The sequence below is a fragment of the Manis javanica genome, chromosome 7, assembly GCF_040802235.1.
Source record: "Manis javanica isolate MJ-LG chromosome 7, MJ_LKY, whole genome shotgun sequence".
Classification (NCBI taxonomy): Eukaryota; Metazoa; Chordata; class Mammalia; order Pholidota; family Manidae; genus Manis; species Manis javanica.
Window position 1 is genome coordinate 35,039,902 of NC_133162.1, and position 23,490 is coordinate 35,063,391.

The 23,490-nt window shown below is 35.2% G+C and overlaps 1 protein-coding gene across 3 annotated transcripts in view; it reads right to left on the minus strand.

The window, feature by feature from the left end:
- Positions 1–23,490, minus strand: part of TNKS2 (tankyrase 2) — a 56,759-nt gene that overhangs the window by 27,946 nt on the left and 5,323 nt on the right. For all 3 annotated transcript variants that reach the window (XM_037002577.2, XM_017645655.3, XM_037002580.2), the window contains exons 2-12: positions 18,429–18,653; positions 16,234–16,329; positions 14,538–14,574; positions 14,301–14,376; positions 13,821–13,915; positions 11,904–11,970; positions 8,809–8,995; positions 7,649–7,770; positions 5,293–5,384; positions 5,127–5,205; positions 2,052–2,223 (exon numbers count right to left, since the gene is read on the minus strand). In XM_037002577.2, the coding sequence (XP_036858472.1) occupies positions 2,052–2,223; positions 5,127–5,205; positions 5,293–5,384; positions 7,649–7,770; positions 8,809–8,995; positions 11,904–11,970; positions 13,821–13,915; positions 14,301–14,376; positions 14,538–14,574; positions 16,234–16,329; positions 18,429–18,653 (1,248 nt within the window). The remainder of the gene's footprint in view (positions 1–2,051; positions 2,224–5,126; positions 5,206–5,292; positions 5,385–7,648; positions 7,771–8,808; positions 8,996–11,903; positions 11,971–13,820; positions 13,916–14,300; positions 14,377–14,537; positions 14,575–16,233; positions 16,330–18,428; positions 18,654–23,490) is intronic.

Sequence of the window (23,490 nt, forward strand, 5' to 3'; positions counted from 1 at the left end):
GGAAAGGAAGAAAAACGTACTTTTTATATAAGAACAAAATGAACTCCAGACAGATTCAAGACTTAAATATAAAAAATTAAACCTTAAAAATACTTGAATACAGTTGAGCCTTGAACAACATGGGTCTGAAGTGCATGGGTCCACATATATGTAGATTTTTTTTCAATAAATACACTGGAAATTTTTCATAATTTTGTGACAATTTGAAAGTTTTCTCCACCTTACATTAAGAATACAGTATATAATACACAGCATACAAAATATGTTAATTGATTGTTTATGTTATTGGTAAGACTTCCAGTCAACAGTAGGCTATTAGCAGTTAAGTTTTTGGGGAGCCAAATTCAAAGTTATAAGGCAAAGAAAAAAGTGGACAAAATATTGCAACATGCACTTCAGAAATACAAATTAAAATAATCAGAAAGTGTTTTTTTTTCCTATCCATTAGTGGGAAAGAGGAAATGGTGACCTACACTGAAAGTTATTTCTATAATTTGCATTAAGAAAAGAAGCTATCACTTCTGAAGTTCACATACACATTCACTGAAGGAAAAGATTTAAGAATCATAATACCTACTGCTGATATGGAAAACAGAATGTGTCATACATACACTTCTAGTAGGAGCATAAAATGGTACATAATCTTTCTAGAAGGTGATTTAACAATTTTATGTTATCCTTTGACCTGGAAATTCCACTTCGAAAATTTATTCTAAAAAACAAGCTGGAAAGGAATAGCACTTAGCATATAACCAGCAAGACTGTGAATGTCCCTCATGAGGCAACTGAATAGAACTAGTGTTATTACCCCCAAAACTTGCATGGTATATGAGGAAGTAAAGGGCATTTGAAAGCAGTCTTGTAGTTGGTGTACTCTACATGGCAGTTCCTAGAAAGTTTTATCAACCTGTCTTCATTTAATCAATCAATACTTTCTCAAAGTGTGGTTTCCAGACTAAAAGCATAAGGATCACCAAGAACAACTGTTAAAGATAAAAAAAGCTTAAACAGAGAAAGACAAATACCAAATGACTTCACTTATTTGTGGATTAAAAAAAAAAAGCAAAAGAGGAGGAACAAAATAGCAGTAGACTCATAGACAACAACAAGGGACTAGTGGTTACCAAAGGGGAGGGTTGAGGAGGGTGGAGGGGAAAAGTGGATTAAGGGGCACAATAACTTACAATCATAATATAGGTTGGTCACGTGGACTGTAGTGCAGCACAGAGAATATAGTTAGTGACTCTGTTAACATCTCACTACATTGATAAACAGTGATTGCACTGGAGGGGGTGAGGACTTGATAACATGGGTGAATGCTGAATGACTGTGTTGTGTATTTGAAACCATCATGAGATTGTGTATCAATGATACTTTAATTTAAAAAAATACAAAAGGCTTCTTCTATTACATTTCTTCTCATTTGGGTTTTGAAATGTCAAAAGACACTCCACTGAATTCTAGTAAAATGTAGAGATGCAGGCAAAGACACTTTACAATTTATTGGACCAGATTTCTAGGCTGAAATGTTTAACTTATGCCAAATGTGTAGATATTTGATCTAAATATTTTTAAATGCAATGAATATGAATGTATTCAACAGATAAATGTTCTATTAAGTCAAACAATTGGTTACCTTGTACAGATGCTATGTGTCTTATATATATGAAGGACCTAAAAAACAAGACACAGGGCTAGACTTGAGAGTATTATTTATCACTATGGTTGCTCTAAGGGACATCTACTCTTTTATGTTTTCCATTCTTTAAAAAGAAGTTAACTGTTGTTAATTTTCTAAATTAAAAGCTTTCTAAATTAAAATTCAGAAGCCAGCAATTTACTCAGAGAAATTGGGCAGAAAACACTACTGGAACAAGATCATAATTAAGACTTAATGACATTTGGGCATTGAATATAATGAATTGATTATGAAGATGAGATAAAAGCCAAAAATTCTAAAAAATTTTCATTTCATTTTCAACTCCTACATGACTGTGTGAAAGAATTTAAAAGTTAATTTAAAAAAACAGCTTAATGGAAGTATTCAGTACCTTGAAGAAGCTGCTGGACGTTTTCATTTCCCATCTGTAAGGCAGTAAAGCCCTGAAGGGATATGATGTTAGGATCACACCCATAGCTCAGGAGTAGGCGACAGGTTTGCAGATGACCACAATGTGCAGCTCTGTGCAGAGACGTCTGACCAAGGTTATCCAGAGCATTAACCTTAACAATGCAGAGAAAGTGGAAATTAGCTTGCGATGCAATCATCCAATCATGTATTTAACACCTGCTACTAGTTTAAAAAATCGAAATTCTCTTAGGAAGCTGATTATCCAGAGCCAAAGCAAGTATTTCTACTCAAATCTAGAACATAAACTCACCAATTCATGAAGGTTGACATCAGAATGAAACCCAATTTATACTGAATAACCGCTGTGTTTAGCATTAAAGCATTAGTAATGTCACCACAATTAGAGATAGAAATTACCTAAGGACATCTAACCTATGTACACAATGGATCTTTCAGAATTGTGGAGACTTACCCCAAGACACAGAGCAGTCAGTAACAAAGCCGGACACAAAATTAGCATTGGAACGTTATTTCTATTGCTTTAAATCTTCTGCCTTTTTTATGATGCGAAATGTAATCTGCATAGACGGGGAAGGCAGTAGTGTAGCACAGAGAAGACTCTAGCATCTTACTACACTGATGGACAGTGACTGTAATGGGGTATGTGGTGGGGACTTGATAATGGGGGTAATCTAGTAACCACAATGTTGCTCATGTAATTATATATTAATGATAGCAAAAAAAAAAGAATAAAGTCAAAATAAAGAAAAATCATATAAAAAAATAAATTATGGTTGTATCACATGTATATTTTAGCATGGGAATAAAATGAGAAAAAATGTAATCTGCATGGTTAATACACTGTGGTATATTTACACAATGGAATGCTTCTCAACAAAAAGGAACAGACCATTGATACATGGATAAATCTCCATAACATTACACTGAGGAAAAAGACTAAACAAAAATGTGTATTGTGTGATTTTATAAATATAAAGGTCTGTAACAATTCAATTTAATCTATGCAGGAAAAAATATTATTGCCTCTAGGGATGAAGACTGCCTTGGATGGGGCCCTGCCTCTGCTATGAGATAATGCTCTGTATCTTGACGAGTTTCGGTTACAAAGGTGTAAGAATTAGTCAAAATACACTAAATATGCATTTAAGACTTGTGCATGTCATTGCACATAAATTCTACATCCAGAAAAACCTGTAAGCAAACACTGACCTCTAGATGATGACTATGTGGAATTATTTAGGGAGGAGTGTACACTAATTTGCAAATTACTTTGAAATGTGTCCAAAAAAGATATATCGGTAGAGGGCAAAATTGATGAATATGTAGTAAAACAATACAGTAAAATGTTAGTGATAGAATCTAGGTGGTGGGTATATAGTTATTCTTGGTAAAATTATTTCAACTTAGTTATATTTCTGAAATATTTCATAATACAAAATATCACCTGTAAGACTCCACCATCTTACCTCCACCCGAACCCTCCGACTAGGAAAATAATTCTTCAAAATATAATTGAGAAATTAAGTCCCTTACTAATCAATCCTATGGCCACTAGTGAGTTGAGCCACTGTCCAATTCATATTCATGGGATCAGAGAATATTTGAACAGGAATACAACAAGGCTCAGTGAATCCAAAACTAGACGATAAATAGCTTGTTTTCATGCTTCACACTTAAAATTAATTATTCACATACCAAAACTCACTGAAATGTAAAATACACCCACTTGAAAACTTTTTATTTGGGTACCACTGTATATTAAGATTAGGGTGATCAACTTGTCTTGGTTTGCCTGGGACTTCCTTGGTTTTAGCACTGGACGTCTTGTTTTTCCAGAAATCCCTCAGACCTGGACAAACTGGACGGTTGGTCAACCAAGCCAAGATTGTTTCATCTAGTTTCACAACTCAAATTTAATAGGCATTCAGATATTCCTCTAGAAATGCACATGTAAAAAAGAAAAAGCTATCTATGACAAGTTAAAGAACAAATGAGATATGCCAAGCAGTCAGGCAGAAATAAATTTTATTTATTCAGTAATTACAATAGGAAAGATTGAGATTATACATTGTCAAGAATTTCCCCCAATCAAAGAGAAATTAGGACACTTAGCACCATAAGAAGAAATTGTAGAATTCCAAGTGGTTCCTTGATAGGAAACCCAAGGAAGGACAGTTCAGAAACTATTCTGCAAAACACATTTAGGCAAGGCCTGGAGCCACCCAAGGGGTAAGGGGTCTCTATTCCCTCTTTCTCCTTTCATTTGGAGCACTTCCATTCTTTCTGTTACATAATGAGTATCTACTGAACAAGTTTGTTTGAAGGCGGCAAGGATCTGTGGCTAAAAACTGTGAAAATTTTTGTATTAGGTGAATGTCATCTTTCAATCTGTGTACCTTTTACTGATTGGTAATTTTTTTAAAGTGCCTGGATAAGAAATGATTTCCAGTTTTGATGAAAATGCAATTATTCCATAAACAGAATGCTCTGTGGAAAAATGCTATCTTAAGAACAAGTAACTTCCCACTATGGAGAGTGATGTTTTAGTCAAATTATTTTAACAATTTATTTCCTTCTGTTACAAGTTCTTTGGCTTAGTTGCAGAATTAACAGAGGGTAAGAAAAACTGTGGCTGGGGCAAAGAGCAGGAGTTATCATGGTAACCAAGGAACAGAAGATACAAGTGAGAAAAGAATACTGGCAAAGATGACAGATCAGAATCAGTATGTCTGGGGATATTCTGAAGACAGTTTGTTAGAAAAAAGACCTTAAGGATAACTTGATCAGTGAGGTGTGGTTTAAAAGAAACAGAGAAGGGAAGACATATAGAAATGATATATTTTTGAGTAAATCTGTAAGTTTCTAGCAAAAAAATCAGGCAAAGAAAAATTAGATATCTGTAGGGCTACTTAAAAATATAAGATTAGAAGGAAAAAAAATAATACTTATGAGAGTAGTTTAGGAAGTCAGGCTTTCATTTGCTAATAGAAAACAACTCATTGGATTACCAAAGATTACCAAAAAGGAAGTATACCTTTGCTTCATGTTTCACCACTACTTCGACAACATCATTATGAGCTTTCTCAGATGCCACGTGTAGAGGAGTCAAGAATCTTAAAGAGAAAAAGTCAGCCAGACAATAAATGTATTTTCCAAAAAAATAAAACATTAATAAATTTTAATTTTTAAAATATACTTACTCTTTAGTCTTTTCATTGATGTTTGCTCCTTTTCTTAGCAATAGCTCACATATTTGCTTTCTTTTGGGGTATGGAGATGCAGCAGCACAATGCTAGATAATTTAAATTGCAGTATTAATCAAGGACTACACATGACTGCTTTTTAAATTTAAGAACATTTTTGTTTCCAATCAAGAACAATAAAGAAGTTATTTTACTTCTTTGTCTTATTTTTTACCTAACTTTGCTACTCTGAGGCTTTCTAATGGATAGAATGAGCAATGATTACCCCCATCTGGCCAGGCCTGAAAATCCTACTGACCAGATGGTATCTATAACCTTATCGTGCTCAAGTTTTATAGCTCTCCTACATATTTGAAAAAACCATTACTTATGTGATGAAAAGTTTAAATTAATGTGACCTTACAAAACTGTTCCCATATAGCATCGTATTTATGTTAGTTTTTAAAGGTTAATTAATAAAACATTTCAAAGGTTGGGGTTTCTTTACATGAAGAAAGATTTAGCTCTGGATTCTGCTTGGTAATAGCAATGATGGAAGACCTAACAGGATTAGTATTTATTTCTCTCTCAACTAGTTGCTCCAAGAGAATGAGCTTTGATTACCTGTTTGGCAGTGGTAGAAAATAATACACTCTTGAGTTGGAGGCTACACCATATGTCAAGGAGGAAAGGAGACAGGAGGCAGGAATTTGTCAGTTATAAACCTAGTAAGCACCTCATAGTCATTTCCCAAATTTTTGCATCCCAATATCCAGGATGATACTCATACATAATAATTATTTAATAAATGTCTGAATGAGTGAATGACTAAATGTAAGTACATTAAGTTAAAACGGAAACCTGAGAATTCATGGATAAAAGTTCTCAATAATTGTTAAGCTATGTTGTTCTCCACATCTAAAAACACAATATACATGAACTTTGTTCTTTGATTTTAACCTGTTGTTCGTTTTAAAGCTTATGACTTTCGTGATTTTGCTTCATTCTTTGATGTTGCTGTCACCAAAATCATTCCTTTGCTCTCAATAAAACTATTTCTAATTGGTGAAAATAGCTCCTTTGCTATGTTATGAATAACCATCCCAGGACATCTATCAAGATAGTACCCAAAATGGCAAGAGTTGATTTCCAAAAATTTTTGATCACATCCATTTCAAATTTTACCCCTAATTCCTCTGCTCCATCCTGGGGCAGGGCCTGTAACTTCTGGAAACCTGGAAGACACCGGCCCTGTACCATAACTATCCACGGATACTTCTAGTATGTTTTTTCATAACAAATGCAAGTTATTTGATAGCAGAATACTTAGGGGAAAACATCATGCAGTATTAATTTTTCAGACCAGAAAATTTTCCATAGGCATCTTCCCAAGTTTCTCTGTACCATCTTGATGCTGCTATGATTTTAATTCTGCACTAGCCCTTATTAGTCTGCAGCTTTGCTATTTACTTGGATTTCTTTTTTACAAATAGAAAAATTCTAAAATGTTTTTTTGTCAGGTGTCTACATAACCTTCACATAGTTTTTATCATGGCATAAAGAAGAAAATTAACCATAAGAGATACTAGGTAAGTGAGGCTACTATGAGTTAAATTTACCCCTAAGCATATTAATTTGTTTCCTCACCAAAAGCCCATTCTGCAATTCACACAGCAGGACTTACTTTGTTCCTTTTAAATTTTTACTTCTAAGGTAGCCTCTGATTACACCATTCTCTCCTACCTTTCATCATTTTTCCTTGCTGGCTCCCATTCTATTCTGATGGCTTTTTCATGGACTGACTGATTATCATCTACCTTATTATAGTTCCACAGAGTTATTATAACTTTTACCAGCAAAGTAGCCTTTACTCACATACACACTTTATTCACACAGTATAGAGGGATATATATACAGATTTTAGATCTAATTTTGAAAAAAATTATAATACCAGAAGGAAAACCAAGTGGTTTCTTGGAAGAACTATTTTCTTTTTCATTATTTTGTGTGTTCCAAACTTTCAATCATAAGCATTTATAATTTTTATAATAAAAAAGCAAATGATATTTCATTTACAAAATTAAAAAGTTACAAATATGCCAGTGTATGTATAACATTTTTTTCTGGAAGGATACTCAAATGAGTAATAATATTGGTTTTTGAGGATTAAGGTTATCTATTTTTCTTTATTGTGTGAATTTTTTTATATATGTGCAGGTATTAACTTTTAAAAAGCAGTTTTTTTACACACTGTTATTACTGAATGTAAAACATTATGTTAATTATCCTGTACCATCAAAAGAAGTAGGATGTTATGATTAGTTTAGCATGTTTTTGGTTATTGTATTTTAAAAACTTAAATCTGAAACATTACCAATGCTGTTTCATGTGTTTGAGGATGCTTAAAATTCACCATTTCCAGAGAAAGATGTTTTTTGATTCGTGTAACATCAGCTTCCCGTGCAGCTTGTAGCAATGAGTGGCCTTTAAATTCATCTAGATGAAGAAAAAGCATAGATCTGCCTGAGAATTATCAAATTGATGGATTTTACTTAGTAAAACATACTCAGTATTTTCTTTGCAATTATTTTCAAAATATCTACAAAAAGAGCTGAGGCTCTGAAGATATTCTCCAAATATAACCCCTGGGAAAGGAGACAATGGTACTTCAGTTCCCCTCAGTTATGACCTAATTCATTCACAAGTATATACACAGATTTAGCCCATGGCCAACTCAATGTCTATTTTGGTCTGGAGGATTCTGGAGTATGGCAATATATTCCCAGACCAGAGAGATCCAAGAATTTTCCAAAACAGAACTTTTCTCAGTAAGGAATAAAACAAAGGGTAATCACAGTCTCTACTCTAACATTATGGCAGTAGCAGATGTTTTTGCTCACACATCAGAGAACTGGGAACTAGACAAGTTGGATATTTCCAAGAGCCAACTACTGATAAACAAATAAAAGAGAGTATTTTTTCAAGATTCCTCTTATATTCATCAGACTTGTGAAACCACCCACTACCCTTTATTATTCCAGAATAGCACAAGTTTCCTATTTATATATAGTAACACTATATCTGAATTAGATGACTATTTCTTACTTTATCTATTTCTGTTATAGACAGAAAATCATTAAACTGCCCAGATAATAAAGAATATTAGATGTTAAATTCTAATTTCTATGTTTACAAGATGGCAATCCTATAGAAAACACTTCACGCAGATTAACTAGAAACTCACATCAAAAACAGGAACAAAACCCAGAATCTTTTCAAAAGCATACATCTATAAGACTAACACAAGAAGAATTTAACTTGATGTGAAAAAAAACATGAAAATATTTTCTTTTCATGGCTTAAGAGCAGAATGAGTAGGACCTTTGAAATGATTAACTATGTTAATCTGAGTGACAAGATACCCATAGCTAAGGAAAATGTTCTATTTAAAATTTTCCAAAAACAAACAAGAAATGAAAATTATTAGTTTATTGATATAATATCCTAGCTGAACATGCATCATTTCATACTCACATGCCAGTCTTTCTTTTAACTGTGGTGTAGGAGCCAAGTCTACAGCACTTTTATTGTGACAATTCAGCAGTGTTGGATCTGCACCGTAACTTAGGAGAAGAGAACACACTTCAACCCTGTTCTTAGAAGCTGCCTCATGAAGAGGAGTGAACTGCCACAAATCCATCGCATTTACGCAGGCACCATGCTGGGGTGGGTAAAACATGTGTTTAGTGTTCAATTTTTAAGAGAATTTAGAATGACTACTATTATGTAATTAAGATCACACAAGCTTGAACAGATTATGTTCCTGAAGTTGACTTTTTAAACCTATTATTTCAGAAAGAGAATATATATTTCCCCCATGGAAAAACAGTAGCTTGTTGCTACGTCTACCCACAAGAGGCTTATTTAAGCTCTTTTATTTAACAATGGCTAAGAATGAAGCTTTAGATTCAACCAAGGACTAATTTTTCCCCCCTTCTGAGGTATTTTATATATACGTGTGTATATATATATATATATATACACACGTATATATATGTAGATATATGTATATATGGCAAAATACACACTTCAAAAGTGTATAGTTGGTTGAGTTTCGACAAATGTATATATCCATGACACCATCAACCAGTTCAGGATTTAGGGTACTTCTATTATCCCAGAATGTTCCCTCATGCTCCTTTTATAGATGACTGTCCCCTGTTCTGACTGTTAGCACCATTCAGAAGATTTACTTGTTCTTGAATTTCATAAACATGGAGTAACACAATATTTACTTTTGTGTCTAGTTTCTTTTACACACAGTATTTGAGATGTTGTATTAATAGATTTTCTTAATGCCAAGTAGCAATATGCATTGTATAGATATACCATAATTTACTTATCATCTTGTTCATAGGCATTTGGACTATTTCTAGTTTTTGACTGTTTTGAATAAGCTGTTTTGAACATCCATGTGCATATCTCTTTATGGGCATGTGCCATCAGTTCTCTCTGATAGAGCTCTAGGAATGGAATTCCTATGTCATGTGAAAGATACATGTTTACTAGAAATTGCCAGTTTTCTAAAGTGGTTGCATTATTTTTGCATTGCCATCAGCAGTGTTTGAGTTCCAGTGCTCCACCTCCTTGCAAATACTTGTTACAGTCAGTTTTTAAAATTTTAGACATTTCCAAATATTAGAGCTGGAAGGACCACACGTCTTTCTAGTCCAAACTCTCATCAAACATAAAATCCCTTCCATCGCATTCCACTGCAAAAGGCAAACCAGCAACTCTTACAATGCTTTCAATGAAGGGGAACTAATTTTCAGCTAACTTGACTTTCATTATTACATTAAATTATATATGTACTTTAAACTTTGATCTATTGGTCTTTGGAGCAAAAGAGACCAATATATTCTTTGCAGTATTTGAGGGCAACTCTTATGCTTTTCTTTTCCAATTTGAACACCTTCAGCTCCTTCACTCATATTTCTTTTTAGATGGTTTCCAGACTTTCTATTACCCTAATGGCCCTCAACTAAACATACGTCAGTTTAAAAAATTTATTTAAATCTCACTACAGTTTGGTTATGAAAAGTACAGTGAATCCATTATAATATATGCTCTTAATACTACACTTCTACTACTGGCATAACACTATGTTAGCTTTTCAAGTAGTGAGACACAATTTGCACAGTGTCCTGGTCATGAAAAGCAGTCACTGTATGTTTGCTGTTAAATGTGTTTCTATTAGCCAGACTTTAACAAGAGATGCCAACTCAGTGCTGCCCAGGACCTCTGCCGGTGTTCACTGTCTCTGTCTACTTGCTTTCTCCTGAACTTGACTACTCTGGTAACTGTTTGCAGCAAACTTCAGCTAATTAATTAGCTGATTAACCTGAACTAATCTCCACTATATCTATAACCTCTAGTTAGTCAATCTCCTGTTCTTATTAGTAAACACCAGGTCTTAAGAAAATATCATTCAATTGTCTGAGAATCCCAGTGCAATCTCTCTCGTGTTTCACACTAATCCACAGTAACATTCCAAATGTTCCACTGAATTCAAGATTCAGTTTCACAATAAACAAAAGCATTACTGCTACAAATGTACAGTACTGCAGCCACATGATAAACTTAAGAAAGTTTCTAACTCAGAGTATCTATTCATTATGATAAAGTTGTTTCTGTGGGAAAATGTATTCTGTGGGTAGCACATGTCCAGAGGGAAGCCCTGAGGCATTGGGAACAAATGTCCTCTTTCCCTTCCTATGACAGCTACCGATCTCTAAAGTGTTAAAGGGGCAGAATGGGTGAGAGTGAGCAAAGTCTAAAGAATGTGGTAAAATTCTTATGTAGGCCCTTGAGGAGGCAAAAGGAAATGGAGTGGGTATCAACCTTGGATCCACTCTTAAGGAGAATGTGTATCTTCTATTCTCATCCAACAGGGAACAAAATAGTTTCTTGCCAGTCTAGGGAACCCACTTATTAAGCAACAGCTACTCAGCATACTGGAAGTGAAGCTTACCAACTGACCCTGTTCCAACCTAAAATATAACTGTGCAAATCTTACAAATAAATGTAATTGGTGGTTTTAATGATACACTTTTCACTAAAAATTGCTTTATTTTCAAGAGTGTTTCTGAAACTTCACCTTTGACAACAAATGACAACAAATGACAGAATCACAATCTGCTATTTGAAAGATTGTAGTGCTACTTTATATTTAAAATGTTATGGTACCTCCATGGTGTGTGTGGGGTCACGGGGAAGACAGCGTAGCTCAGAGAAGACAAACAGGGACTCTGTGGCTTCTTACTACACTGATGGACAATGACTGCAATGGGGTATGGAAGGAGACTCGATAATAAGGGTGAATGTAATAACCACATTTTTTTTGTGTGGAACCTTCCTAAGAGTGTATATCAATGATATCTTAATAAAAAAAATAATCTTACGGTGCCTCAAAAGTCTCAAAGTAGTCAGATGCTGACCTATCAATGATCTACATTTTATAGTAATTATAAATACTCCTTCTATACCCACCAAGCACTAAAAACACATAGAGAACAGGTATACTATATATTTCAAGTAATTTTAAATAAGAAAAGCACAAGAAAACTAACCTTGACCAGAAGTTCAGTTACTTCATAATGACCATAAGAACAGGCATTGTGTAAGGGCACCAGATCACTAAATGGGGGGGTGGGGGAGGAAAGCCTGTGTTATTATAGATTCCTTCTGCTTAGTTTACTTAAATTTTAATTCGTCTAAATTTACACTTAGATTAAAATAGCCAATGGTTTATGTAGCCTGCTAATACAAATGTATAAATTTGAACCCTAAGTCCTAACAATTTCAACTCCCACATCTCTCTCAAATCCATCTTTCCCCCTCTCACTTCTACTGCCATTGCCTTAGTATGGACCTTTATTATTGCTCTCTGTACTACTGAAATAGCTAGCCCCCACTGCAAATTATCATCTAAGCTGTAGCCAGATTTTTCTAGAAGGTGATTCTGATGTGGTTACCCTTGTTTTAATGTCCTTTACTGAGCCTTCCTTGTTTTCAAGAGATGGTTCCAACTGCTTAGCCAGGCATATAATCATCTGACCCTCCTGAGCCTTACCCCTCAGTAACAGCATGCTAAACCACTTCAGGTTCCTGAATACCTCCAACACTATCCCTAAGTGGAGGACAGATTTCCTTACTTCTTGACTTACTTCTACTTATCTTTTCCAAACTAAGGGCTTGAACACTGGCTCTTCTTTGAGACTTTTTTTTGAGATTCTTTAAGGTAAACTGCTGTATTCCTTAGTAAACTAAACCACCACGATGGCAATGGAGGAAGAATTTTCTATACAGGAAGGTATTATGGAATCTTAAATTTCTAACCATAAGCTGCTCCTCCTTGGGGATCACTAATTAATTACTACAGCCACCACCAGGACGGCTTCTGGTTTTCCTCACCACCTCTGATTTATGATTTCTTAGGTGTGCACCAGGATCATTCCCAATTATACTTCCCCCCATCATCATCTTATAAAACCGAGAATTCTAGAAGTGAATTCAATGTGCTCCCCCCCTTCCCCCCACCAATAATTTTCCCTCCTGGATTTCAGTACATATATCATTGGGTCTCATTCATTCAGTTTCAGAATTTGAAACATAGTTATCTTTTTATTCCTTTCCCTCTCATCACATCCAGATATTCAACAGATCTTATCTATTTTTTCATTGTAGTATTTCTTGCACTCGTGTCCTTTCATTTCCATCTCCTCTGCCACTATTATAGATCCTCATTATGCCTGAACCCCTACTACAACTGTGCTTACTCTCGTAACTTCTTTTTGACCCTAGTCTCCCTCTCCAATCTGCCCTACACTTTACTGATAGAATGCTTCTCCTAAAAACTCCTCTTTTAAACAATCATTCTTTTAGCTTAAGATGCTTCAATGGTTACTGTGGCTCACAGAATGAAGTTTTATTTCCTTAGACTAGAACACCATGTCCTTTAAAACCCGGTTCTTACCTATTTCTCCAACCATAACCTTCATCTCTCCCCTGTGTAAATCAGATACTTTAGGCAAGCTGGTCTAGTCACTGTTTCTTAAATATGCTGCAGTACCTGCTTTAGCAACTCCTCTCTCACCAATTCTCTGGCACAGAGTGATGTTTCCTAAACTCTGCTTTCTTGAACTGAGGCCAGGTCAAGTATCACCTTCCCCAAAACGATATCCCAACCACGACAGCCATCACTGAGAGTTCCCTCCTGGGAACTCCTACAGTACTATTCCTCTCTTTTTATCATCTCTTAGTAGAGAACTTGTAATGTTAGGTATATTCTCATGCCCTCTGAAGTGTAGAGTAAGCACTATGAGTGGTGACCTTAAGTTTTATACTTCCCCGTGTTCTCAGAGCAACCTGCATATTGTAAAAGCTTGACAAATGTTTAGAAAAAAATAAGATTTTTATAAGGTTACAGAGATTACAAGGACAGTAACATTTACGAAATCCCCATTTTTGTTCAAATGCTTACTTACCCTTTATCTTTAGCATGAACATCAGCTCCATGTTGCAATAACAGCTGTACAATCTTTACTCTGTTGTATCCTGCTGCCAAATGCAATGGAGTTGACTGAAATATTAATCAGACAAATTAATGAAACCCAAATAATGGCTAAAAAAATGTACAGAAAGGTAAAAATACAAATATAAAACCAGAAATCCAGGGAAAAAAAACCTTTTGACTTAATAATATCTAAAAAAATAATTAGCAATTTGGTTTTTTTCACAAACCAACATATATATACTAAAGGCATAGTATAAAATCTTAAGTTAATTCTTGCAAATAGAAAGCAAACAAAATGTTTATTATCAACAGTTTCATTAAGTTTAAGAATCCAAATTACTGCTTAAAAGAAAATACGAGCACTCTTATCAAATATTTTAGTTTATAATAAGACAGACGCATTTTCATATTACCAGGATATGAACACAAATTTAGTTACAAAAAAAAGTACCTTTCTGCCATCACTTGCGTGGCAGTTGACATTTAATGGTGTAAGTAGCGCCATCATTTTTTCCTCATTGCCACTCCTAGCACATAAAAAAACTATTAGCAATTTGTATTCTTTATCAGATCTTATCTGGAGACATGTATGACCATTAAAAAAACTCATTCTTTTAAAGTCTGCTTATTGTTAAAAAAATTAAATGACTAAGTACTCATGGTACATATTTGTAACATTAGTACACACCTGGCACTTTCCAAAAGTTCATCTTTCTTATATTCACCTGTGAATTTGGAAAAAATAAAAAGAACAAATTTAATTATAAAAGTTATGACAGTTTTATACATAAGGATGCTCTCTGAACTATATTTAAAGTAGATGAATGTGGAAACAAATTTCCAGTACATGGAAAACAGTTAATCAACAGAATATTATGCAGTTTAAAAATATTTGTGAAGAAAAATTCATATTTATATGAAGAAAAATATTTCACTATTATGAAAGTGGGAAAAAAAGATCCAGTGTTATATAACAAAGCATGATCACAACTATACGAAAACATTATGCACAGGAAAAGACAGGTCAAGAAGGAAATACAACAAAAATTAAAGTTTGTCTTAGTATGGGTAAGGTTTTGCTTTTTATCCTCACTCCTCAAATTTTCTAAACTGTTACTTGTTTAACAGACAAAATGAATCCACAACTTCATTCAAAAGCAAAACAAAACAAAATCCAATATACCAACATTACAGAAATATCACCATGCTATTATCTATAGCATTACCAATTGAACATAATCATTAACATTTTATGAATTCAGAAGATTTTTCAACACTAAAATTGTTTTTATTATAATGCTATTTTAAATATTAAATAAAAACAGGATTAAATATAAATTCCACATGCTTACAGCTTTTATATTTACAAATGAATACAAACAAAACTTCAAAATCAATATGACTTAAATTAACATGATTTTTAACATAAGGGATAGTGTTTACTGATTTGCTGAAATCAAATTCAAACTGCTGCCCATAATATGAATTGTGTACTGAGTGCTAGTGCATCTTCTTTTGAGTGCTACGATTTTTATAAAATATAAAAGCAGGGAATAGTACAGAACAGTGAAGGAAGAAATGAACACTGAATTGATAGTTAAAATAACAGCTCCCCCTTCTAGAACTCTTCTGGTGGACTACTATAAAATTTCTCAGTAATCCCAGAAGGAAATCACAAAGTCCAAGCACAAAAGCTTGTAACAGAACTCCTCAGGCTCTTGACTATTAGATATGATTCTAATGGTGATCACACAGTAGATAAAAATCCAGAAAATTATATGGCAGAGTTGCTTAAGGAAACAGTCTGGTGAGGGAGAGGTAGATACTACCAGTCAAAAAGCTTGACAATGCAAAACAAACCTAGAGAATATAGCTTTATACAGCTTATCAGGTTCCAAGGACATGAACATGTTACAACGGAGTACAAAAACTGACACTCTTTGTGGTACGGAAAATAGTGTGCCCAGAATTCTCTATTTAGAGAAGAGAATGGGTAGAGCTTTTTGAAATCGTTTCACTTAAAAAAAAATGTGTTTTAAAAAAGAATAGTATATAAAGGGGTAAATGTAAGTTATCTGGAAAATTCAGGGATATTTAAAAAATATCCAGAATACCTGATAGTAACACACAATTATCTATCACGCCCTCCCTGATAAGGTAGGAATCACAAATTTAAACACCAATTTAAAAAGAAAAAAAAGAGCTTTACCTTTCTTAGACAAAGAATCAAATACCAACTGTCCAGATGTAGAAAAGAAGAGCAATTAAGCTGACACTATTTAAAAAATGTACTTAAGGCCATTAACCATACGAAGCTGTCCATCTACGAAGCAAGTTCATTCTTTATATTCTCCCTGGAATATCTGAAGAGTATACAGACTTACCAGTCAGCACTGCTTTGGCAGATGGGTCTGCTAAATCCAATGCTGTCCTTCCATCTGTATTTCGGATGGTTGGCTCAGCTCCATGCTGTAAGAGCACTGCAAAATAGCAACAATACTATTCAAAACGGTAATCATGACAGTTTGATTTTTGCAAAACATTTTCTCAAAAATTCTGGCCCAGAGTCTCAAAGTTATTCGAAGACTTTTCATATCCTCATAGTATGGTAAATGTTGTATTTTGAAGAACATATAAAATACTGCATTATTTAATGTATCAGAAACATTAAATAAATGTCTGTCCCCAAACATCAATATCAGATTTTCCTTTGCCAGATTAGAGACTAAGGACAGATAAGAATGTATAAGGAAATAGAAGGCAAGTATACTTTAAAACTGGTTTTCTTATTCCAAATGTAATAATTCTCATTCTAATTGCCTATGTTAGAAAAACTGTTCTATCATAACAAAACCAAAATCTTTAAAGTTATAAATAGCCCAGGAATAGGGATCTGTGGGATTTAAAACAAAACAAAACAAAAAAACACCAGGAAGGGTGGAAGGAAGGAAGAGAGGGAGTGAGGGAGGGAAGAAGACAGTAAGAAAAGAAAAATACTCTGTGTAGGGTTAATAAACCCCAAATCAAAACTGTTATATTACAACCCAAAGCACATAAAAAGAGAAGACCTGTTCTATACTCTGTGTTGTTATATAAAGATACTCCATCACACTATAAATCAGGAACTGGGGAAAGATGGGCAAATGCATGCAGAAAAGGAAGCCCAACTCCTCTTCTTTGATAGGTTAATGTTCATTAAATGTAACAAAATTTACCCTAAGATATTGTCATTTTAATATTTAAGTGTATATATCATGATGAACATAAAACTGAGATGCTTTGCATTCCTTTTCTTTGTACTAGTAAGTCTTTCAAATCTGGAATGTATTTTCTCCTCATAGTACATCTCAGACTAGCCACATTACAAGTTCTCAGCTACAATGCTGGACAGTGCAGATCTGTTACTATACTTGGAAAACCCTATATTATTGAAGCTAATTAGTTATATGTCTGAGACTTAGGAACTAGAAAAGAATTATGAGTAGAGGGTAGTAGCAATTTAAGATAACACACAGGAAAGGAGAATTAGACAGACGTTAACAGGTAATCCATTTTATATTTTTATGAATTACCTAATTTGAACTAAGCTGGGGACTTTGGTATAAATAGTGATGTGGTGTTTTGGGGGGATGGGGAGAACAATTTAAATCTAGCATACAACCTCTAGATTTTCCCAGTACACAGAAATGGCTTGTATCTCAAGGATTTCAACTGTTCCTGCTTTGTATCAGGAAAGAGAGTTATGGTAAGAGAGCCTAAAATCCCTGTGTTAGGCTCAGAAAAGTTAATACCAGGTTAATGAAAACTCTCAAACAGCAGCCTTTTTACATATAATTTTTTTCCCTGATCAAGCTGTCAGGCAAATCCTACCTCATTTGTTAAAGTATTTTAAATGACTCAAAATTTTTCCTTCAAATGCTTCTTTATTTACCCTTTGTTTATTCTCCTTCAACAATCCTAGTTCAGGCCTTCATCATTTCTTATCTGGGTTATTTTATAGCTCCCTAGTTAATCTCCATGCCATCCATTCTACCCAGCCCCCTACCAGATCACGCTAAAATATGCTACTCTCATCACACTGGACACTTCCTTAAAAGTCTTCAATGATTCAACAATGATACTTACATAACAATATGAAGTTTCTTAGCCTGGGATTAAAAGCTCTTTATAAAGATTACCTACTTACCATTTCAACCTTTCTTCCAGCACTTCCTGGAAAGAGTCCAGGAAGGACGGACTTGACTCCAGCCAAGTCTCCAGCCAAGTCACTGCACTCATTTTCCTCTAACACTCCCTGTTCACTTCCACCAGGCCTTAATCTGGTTCTTTCTGTGTTTTACCTCCCAAAAGAATCCGAATTTCTAGAGAAGAGGAACTTTGTACTCTTTAAAGAACTTAAACTCACTATTATTTGTAAAAAGATACTCAATAAATACTGGTTAGATTAAATCACTGTTAAGTATTTAAATTAATACTTAAATTAAGCCTGGTGGAATATGGTATTACCAAGTGAATTAAATTTAAATTCAGAATACTTATAAACTATTTCAGAAAAATTCTGCAAAGTAAACAGTCTTACCAATGCAAACATCAATCTTTCCTTTAATTGCAGCTTCATGGAGAGGAGTATAATTCCAATTATCACGAGCATTTGGGTCTGCACCATGTCGCAAAAGAAGATTGACTACTTCAGCATGACCAAAAGAGCATGCATTATGAAGAGGAATAAGCCCTCCATCATCACGTGCTTGGACATTTGCACCATTCTGAAGCAAATATTCAACTACATCTTTTCGCCCAAACCCTAGAAGAAAACAAAATATTCACATTTAAGTTCTCAACAAAAACAAGAACAAAAACATCAAATTAGAATAAATAAGCACAAGCCATGCTAAAAATAAATGTGCTAATAAAAATATAATAAAAATGAAAGTATTCATATTGAATCCTCCTCCTCCTTACAAAGACCCAATGATAATTATCCCCTGTATTCCCAAGGAAACTCTTAGAAACAATATGAGAAATAACTGCTATAAGATTATCAGTGGTCACTGAAGGGCAAGCAATTATCTAATACTTCAAAAAAAAAACCCATTTTGCATCTTCCTTTAAAAAGATCTAACAATATCCTAGGAATCAACTCCTATCAGTAGGTATTTTATTAGTTAGAAGTGTCATAATTTTAACTACAGATCTTCTCTACTTACAATGGGGTTACATCCCAATAAATCCATCAAAAGTTGAAAATATAAGCTGAAAACACATTTATACACCTGACCTACCAAACATCAAAGCTTAAGCCAAGCCTCCCCCGCCTAAACGTGCTCAGAGCACTTAATTAGCCTGCAGTTGGGCAAAATCATCTAACATAAAGCCTATTTTATAATAAAGTGCTGTAAATAGCTCATGTAATTTATTGAATACTGTACTGAAAGTGAAAAATAGAATGACTGTATGGTTACATAATAGTTTTAAGTGAGCTGGTTGTTTCCTTCATGATAGCATGCTGACTGGAAGCTGCCCAGCATAATTAAACAATATTGTACTGACTATCTTGCTAGCCTGGGAAAAGATCAAAATCCAAAGTACAGTTTCTACTGAATGCATATTGCTTTCCCACCATCATAAAGTCAAAGAATCGTAAACTGAACCACTGTAAATTGTGAACCATATGTAGTTCCCTTTCTTATGAATAGTTAGGCTGTTTTCTAATGTTTTGCTATTGTGCACAATGTTGCCAGGCATAACTAAGGAGAGATGAGAAAACTGACATCTGGTGACTTTAATATGGGGAAAGGAAGAGTAGGAATGGAGGTGACTATTGGATCTTTGAGATACAAAATAAAACAGGTTTTGTGGGATAAGATGATTTGTTTTTAGAAATGATTAGTTTGAGGTATTTGTGGATTAAATGCCCAGAAAGTCGAAGGTTCTGTGGCTCTTGAATTCAAGAACCAGTATGATCTGGAGACTGACATTTTGGATTTATGAATCAAGATGAATAGACAATGATAGTTTTCCACCTGTTTTGTTGAAAGAAGTGTATTTTCTATCAAAGATCAATCTCTTCTCACCTTGCACTGTAGTCATTTCTTACCTTCTCAAAGTCTGTTCTCTGCCCACCCCCACTAACCTGTCTTGCTCTACCAGACCATCCCTAACAGTATGTAAACATGTTCTACATCTTCTGTTTTTATTTATAAAAAGTATTCTCTCTAAACTGACATTTCCATTTCTCTGCTCCACTGTATAACCAAATCTCTAAAGGTTGCCACCAATTCTCTACCTCCCAAATGCAATCTAGCTTCTGCTTCAGCCTTATAACTGCTTTCATCAAGGTCACTCAAAATCTCCATGTTGCTAAATCCAAAGGACACACATTTTTAGTCCTTATTTGACTAAATCTCAACAACACTTGACAACTACTGACTCCTTCCCAAAACATCCTCTCCAAAGTTTCTATGACATCATGCAGGTTTTCCTCCTGTCTCATCCCTTCATTTAACAAACGATCAGGTAATATCTACTATTGTGACAGACACTTTTCTGGGTGCCTGGGGTCATACTAGTGAACAAAATGGACCAAATCCTGGGACTTCTATTATATGGAGGTGGAGGAGATGAGCAATAAGTGGAAAAAATACATAGGTAATTAGAAAAAGAGCAGCAGAAGGTGATCAAGGTATGGGTGTGTGTGTGTGTGTGTGTGAGGAGTGGTTGTAAAGTTCACAGGGAAGTCACTACAGGCCTTGTTGAGATAGTGACATTTGATCAGAGACTTTAAAGAGAGGAAGTTAGCCTTCCTGGTCAACAGTAAGGAGGCCAGTGTGACTAGAGCTGTGTGAGAAAGGGGTAGCCTAGTAGGAGATGAGTTATAAGTAATGAGGTCTGGCCAGACAGGCTTGAGGACCACTGTAAGAACTCTGGCTTTTTTTACTGTGAGGAAAATGGAGTCACTGCAGGGTTTTGAGCTTGATTAAGTTACATGATATGATTTACATGTGAAAAATACCTTCTGGCTTTGTGTTAAGACTAGACTTAAGGGTATAAGAGCAGATGACTTAAGGGTATTAGAGGTAGTATGGACTATAATCTGGTGGCACTTGGCAGATTCTAGATACTCTAAGGTAAAGCCAACATAGTTTCCTCATGGATAAGGTGTGGGGTGAGGGTAGGGTGTGAGAAGGCGCAAGGACAAGATGGGAGAAGAGTCATGGATGACCCCCAGGTTTTTTGGGCTCAGAAATGGAGGAGTGGATCTACTGAGATGGGAAAGGCTGCAGATGAAACAGGTTTGTGGCAGAAGATGAGGAGTTCATGTTTTGGACACATTCTACCTACCTGAGGGCTTCTTGCTTCTTCCACTCAATTTCTAAATACCAGGATTCCTTAAAGACTTAGTTCTTTACCCTCTTTTCCCTTATCTCATCTATTCCCTATGGCTGTAAGTACCACCTAGACACCCAACCCTCAAATTTAAATTTCCAGTCTAGACTTTTCATCTGAACTCCAGATTGTTTACTGGACATATCTCCACTTGGATACTTCAAGGGCATCTTAAATGCAAGATATTCACCAATTTCTCTTCATTTCCACTCACTCTGTCTTAATCCAACTTCCACCATCTTCAGCCTGAACTATTCCAACAGTCTTCTAATTGGGTCTCTCATTTCCACTTTTGTCCCCAGTGACCTTTTAAAAACAATCATGATATCATACCCCTGTTTAAAATAACTCAGTGGTTTCCAATGGATGCTCTTAGAATAAAATTCAATGACTCTCCCGTGGCCTATAAGGCCTGTTGTGTGAACCCCAGCCTTTACCTACTTTTCTAACTTCATTTCATACCACTCTTTCCTTTCTGAACTACGATTCAGCTTTCTTTCAGTTTGTCAAATGTGTCAACATTATTGCAGGGACTTAGTATAAGCTGCCCTTCTGGCTAGACTTGCTCCTTCCTCGCTCTCTGCAGTTGTCTACACTGTTTAAATGTCACCACCGTAAGGAGGATCATCCTATCTAAAGCAGTTCATTCTGCCCACTTACACTATTTTCTATCTTAACAGTATTTAATTTACTTGGTCTTCCCCTTTCTTCCACTAGAATGCACGCTGCAGAAAAGCAGAAATTTTTGTTTTCGTTGTTCATACCAGTATCCTCTGGCAAGTACTAAAATTTGTAATCACTGTTTACTTATCTCCTGTACTCCTAAGTTCCATAAGGGGCAGGAGCCATGCCTGCCTTAGTCCATCACCACTTCTCCAGTGTCCTTCACACTATGTGGCAACAGCGATTTTGTTGACTTTTGCTGAATTAATATATCACAGTATGAGAAAAGGAGAATGATAATTAAAAGTAAGCAAGCATGGTGTTGCAGAAGCCAAGAGGGAAAATTTCAAGGAGGAAAAAGCTAAATCTGTTGCCACTATCCTCTGACACGAGTCTTCTTTATATGGCCTTGGCACTATGCATCATACTGCTCCCCAAGTAAGCCATCCACAGTTGCCACAATCAACAGTTCTGTTATCCAGCCATTCAGCACCCACTTGGATAAAATGCTTTAAAACAATCAGAATAAAGAAAAATCAGGAGAGGTATTTCTTTTGGAAAGTTACCAGATGTACCCAAGCACTTTCAGATGAAGGACCACTACTTTTTGGTGGTAATCAACACATCTGAAATAATCAAAATGGTGATTCACAGGCTAAATTCCCAATAAAGGAGAGTGAGGGGGGCACAGAAATAGTTACAGCAGAATATCTAGTTTTTACAAGAGGCAGTGCCAATTAGAAAGATAACTGTTCCAAAGGGTTGATGATCTACCTGAAGATAGGTCAAGGCTACCTGTAGCCTTCTGTCAAAATATCAGTGGGAAGAGAAGAGGACTACTTAAAACCAGTTAAAGAGAGAGAAACTCAAACTGACATGTATAACAGAATACTGAAAACTGCAGTCTTAGCTGTAGGGGAAGAGATGGATAGAAATGGTCAAATGATTATATTTACATGGTTAACAACAGGCCAAGATACAAATGACTTCCACTTCAATAATACTGTTATCAACATAACTCCCTAGCCAGTAAGATGTCTGACACTAGTCTGGAGACTGACAGCAGAGACCAACATGTTTGCAAAGTCACACTGTAAGGACTATATATGTGAACATTGCTCATGTTGCTATCCTCAAGAAGCCTGAAATTTTGAATGTTTGAAGCCACTCGCTGGCATGAAAGAAAATTATTTGGGTGGGGGAGAGAGCACTGTCAGTAGGTAACCGTTTCAAATTTAAGTATCTTCCACTATTGAGAGTTTGGTGTAACTTTTAGATTTAAGATGCATCCCAAACTCAGGGCTAATTCCTGATGAAATCCCCATTCTTATGGTCTCAAAATAGTTCAAAGCGCTTCTGTTAAGTACTCACTTCTTGAAAAAGTAGCCCTGTAAGGTATATTCCGGTCATGTTCTCACTGGCCAGGTAGAACATGAATAGACATATCCTTGGAGTCAATGCCAATCTCCATATCCTGAGGATCTCTTTACAAAGGAATCAGAAGCCTAAAATAGTGGTCATGGCTGCTCAGGATACACTGTGCTTTAATTTACAGTTATGGGATAACACTCATCTCCAAACACTACGTGTGA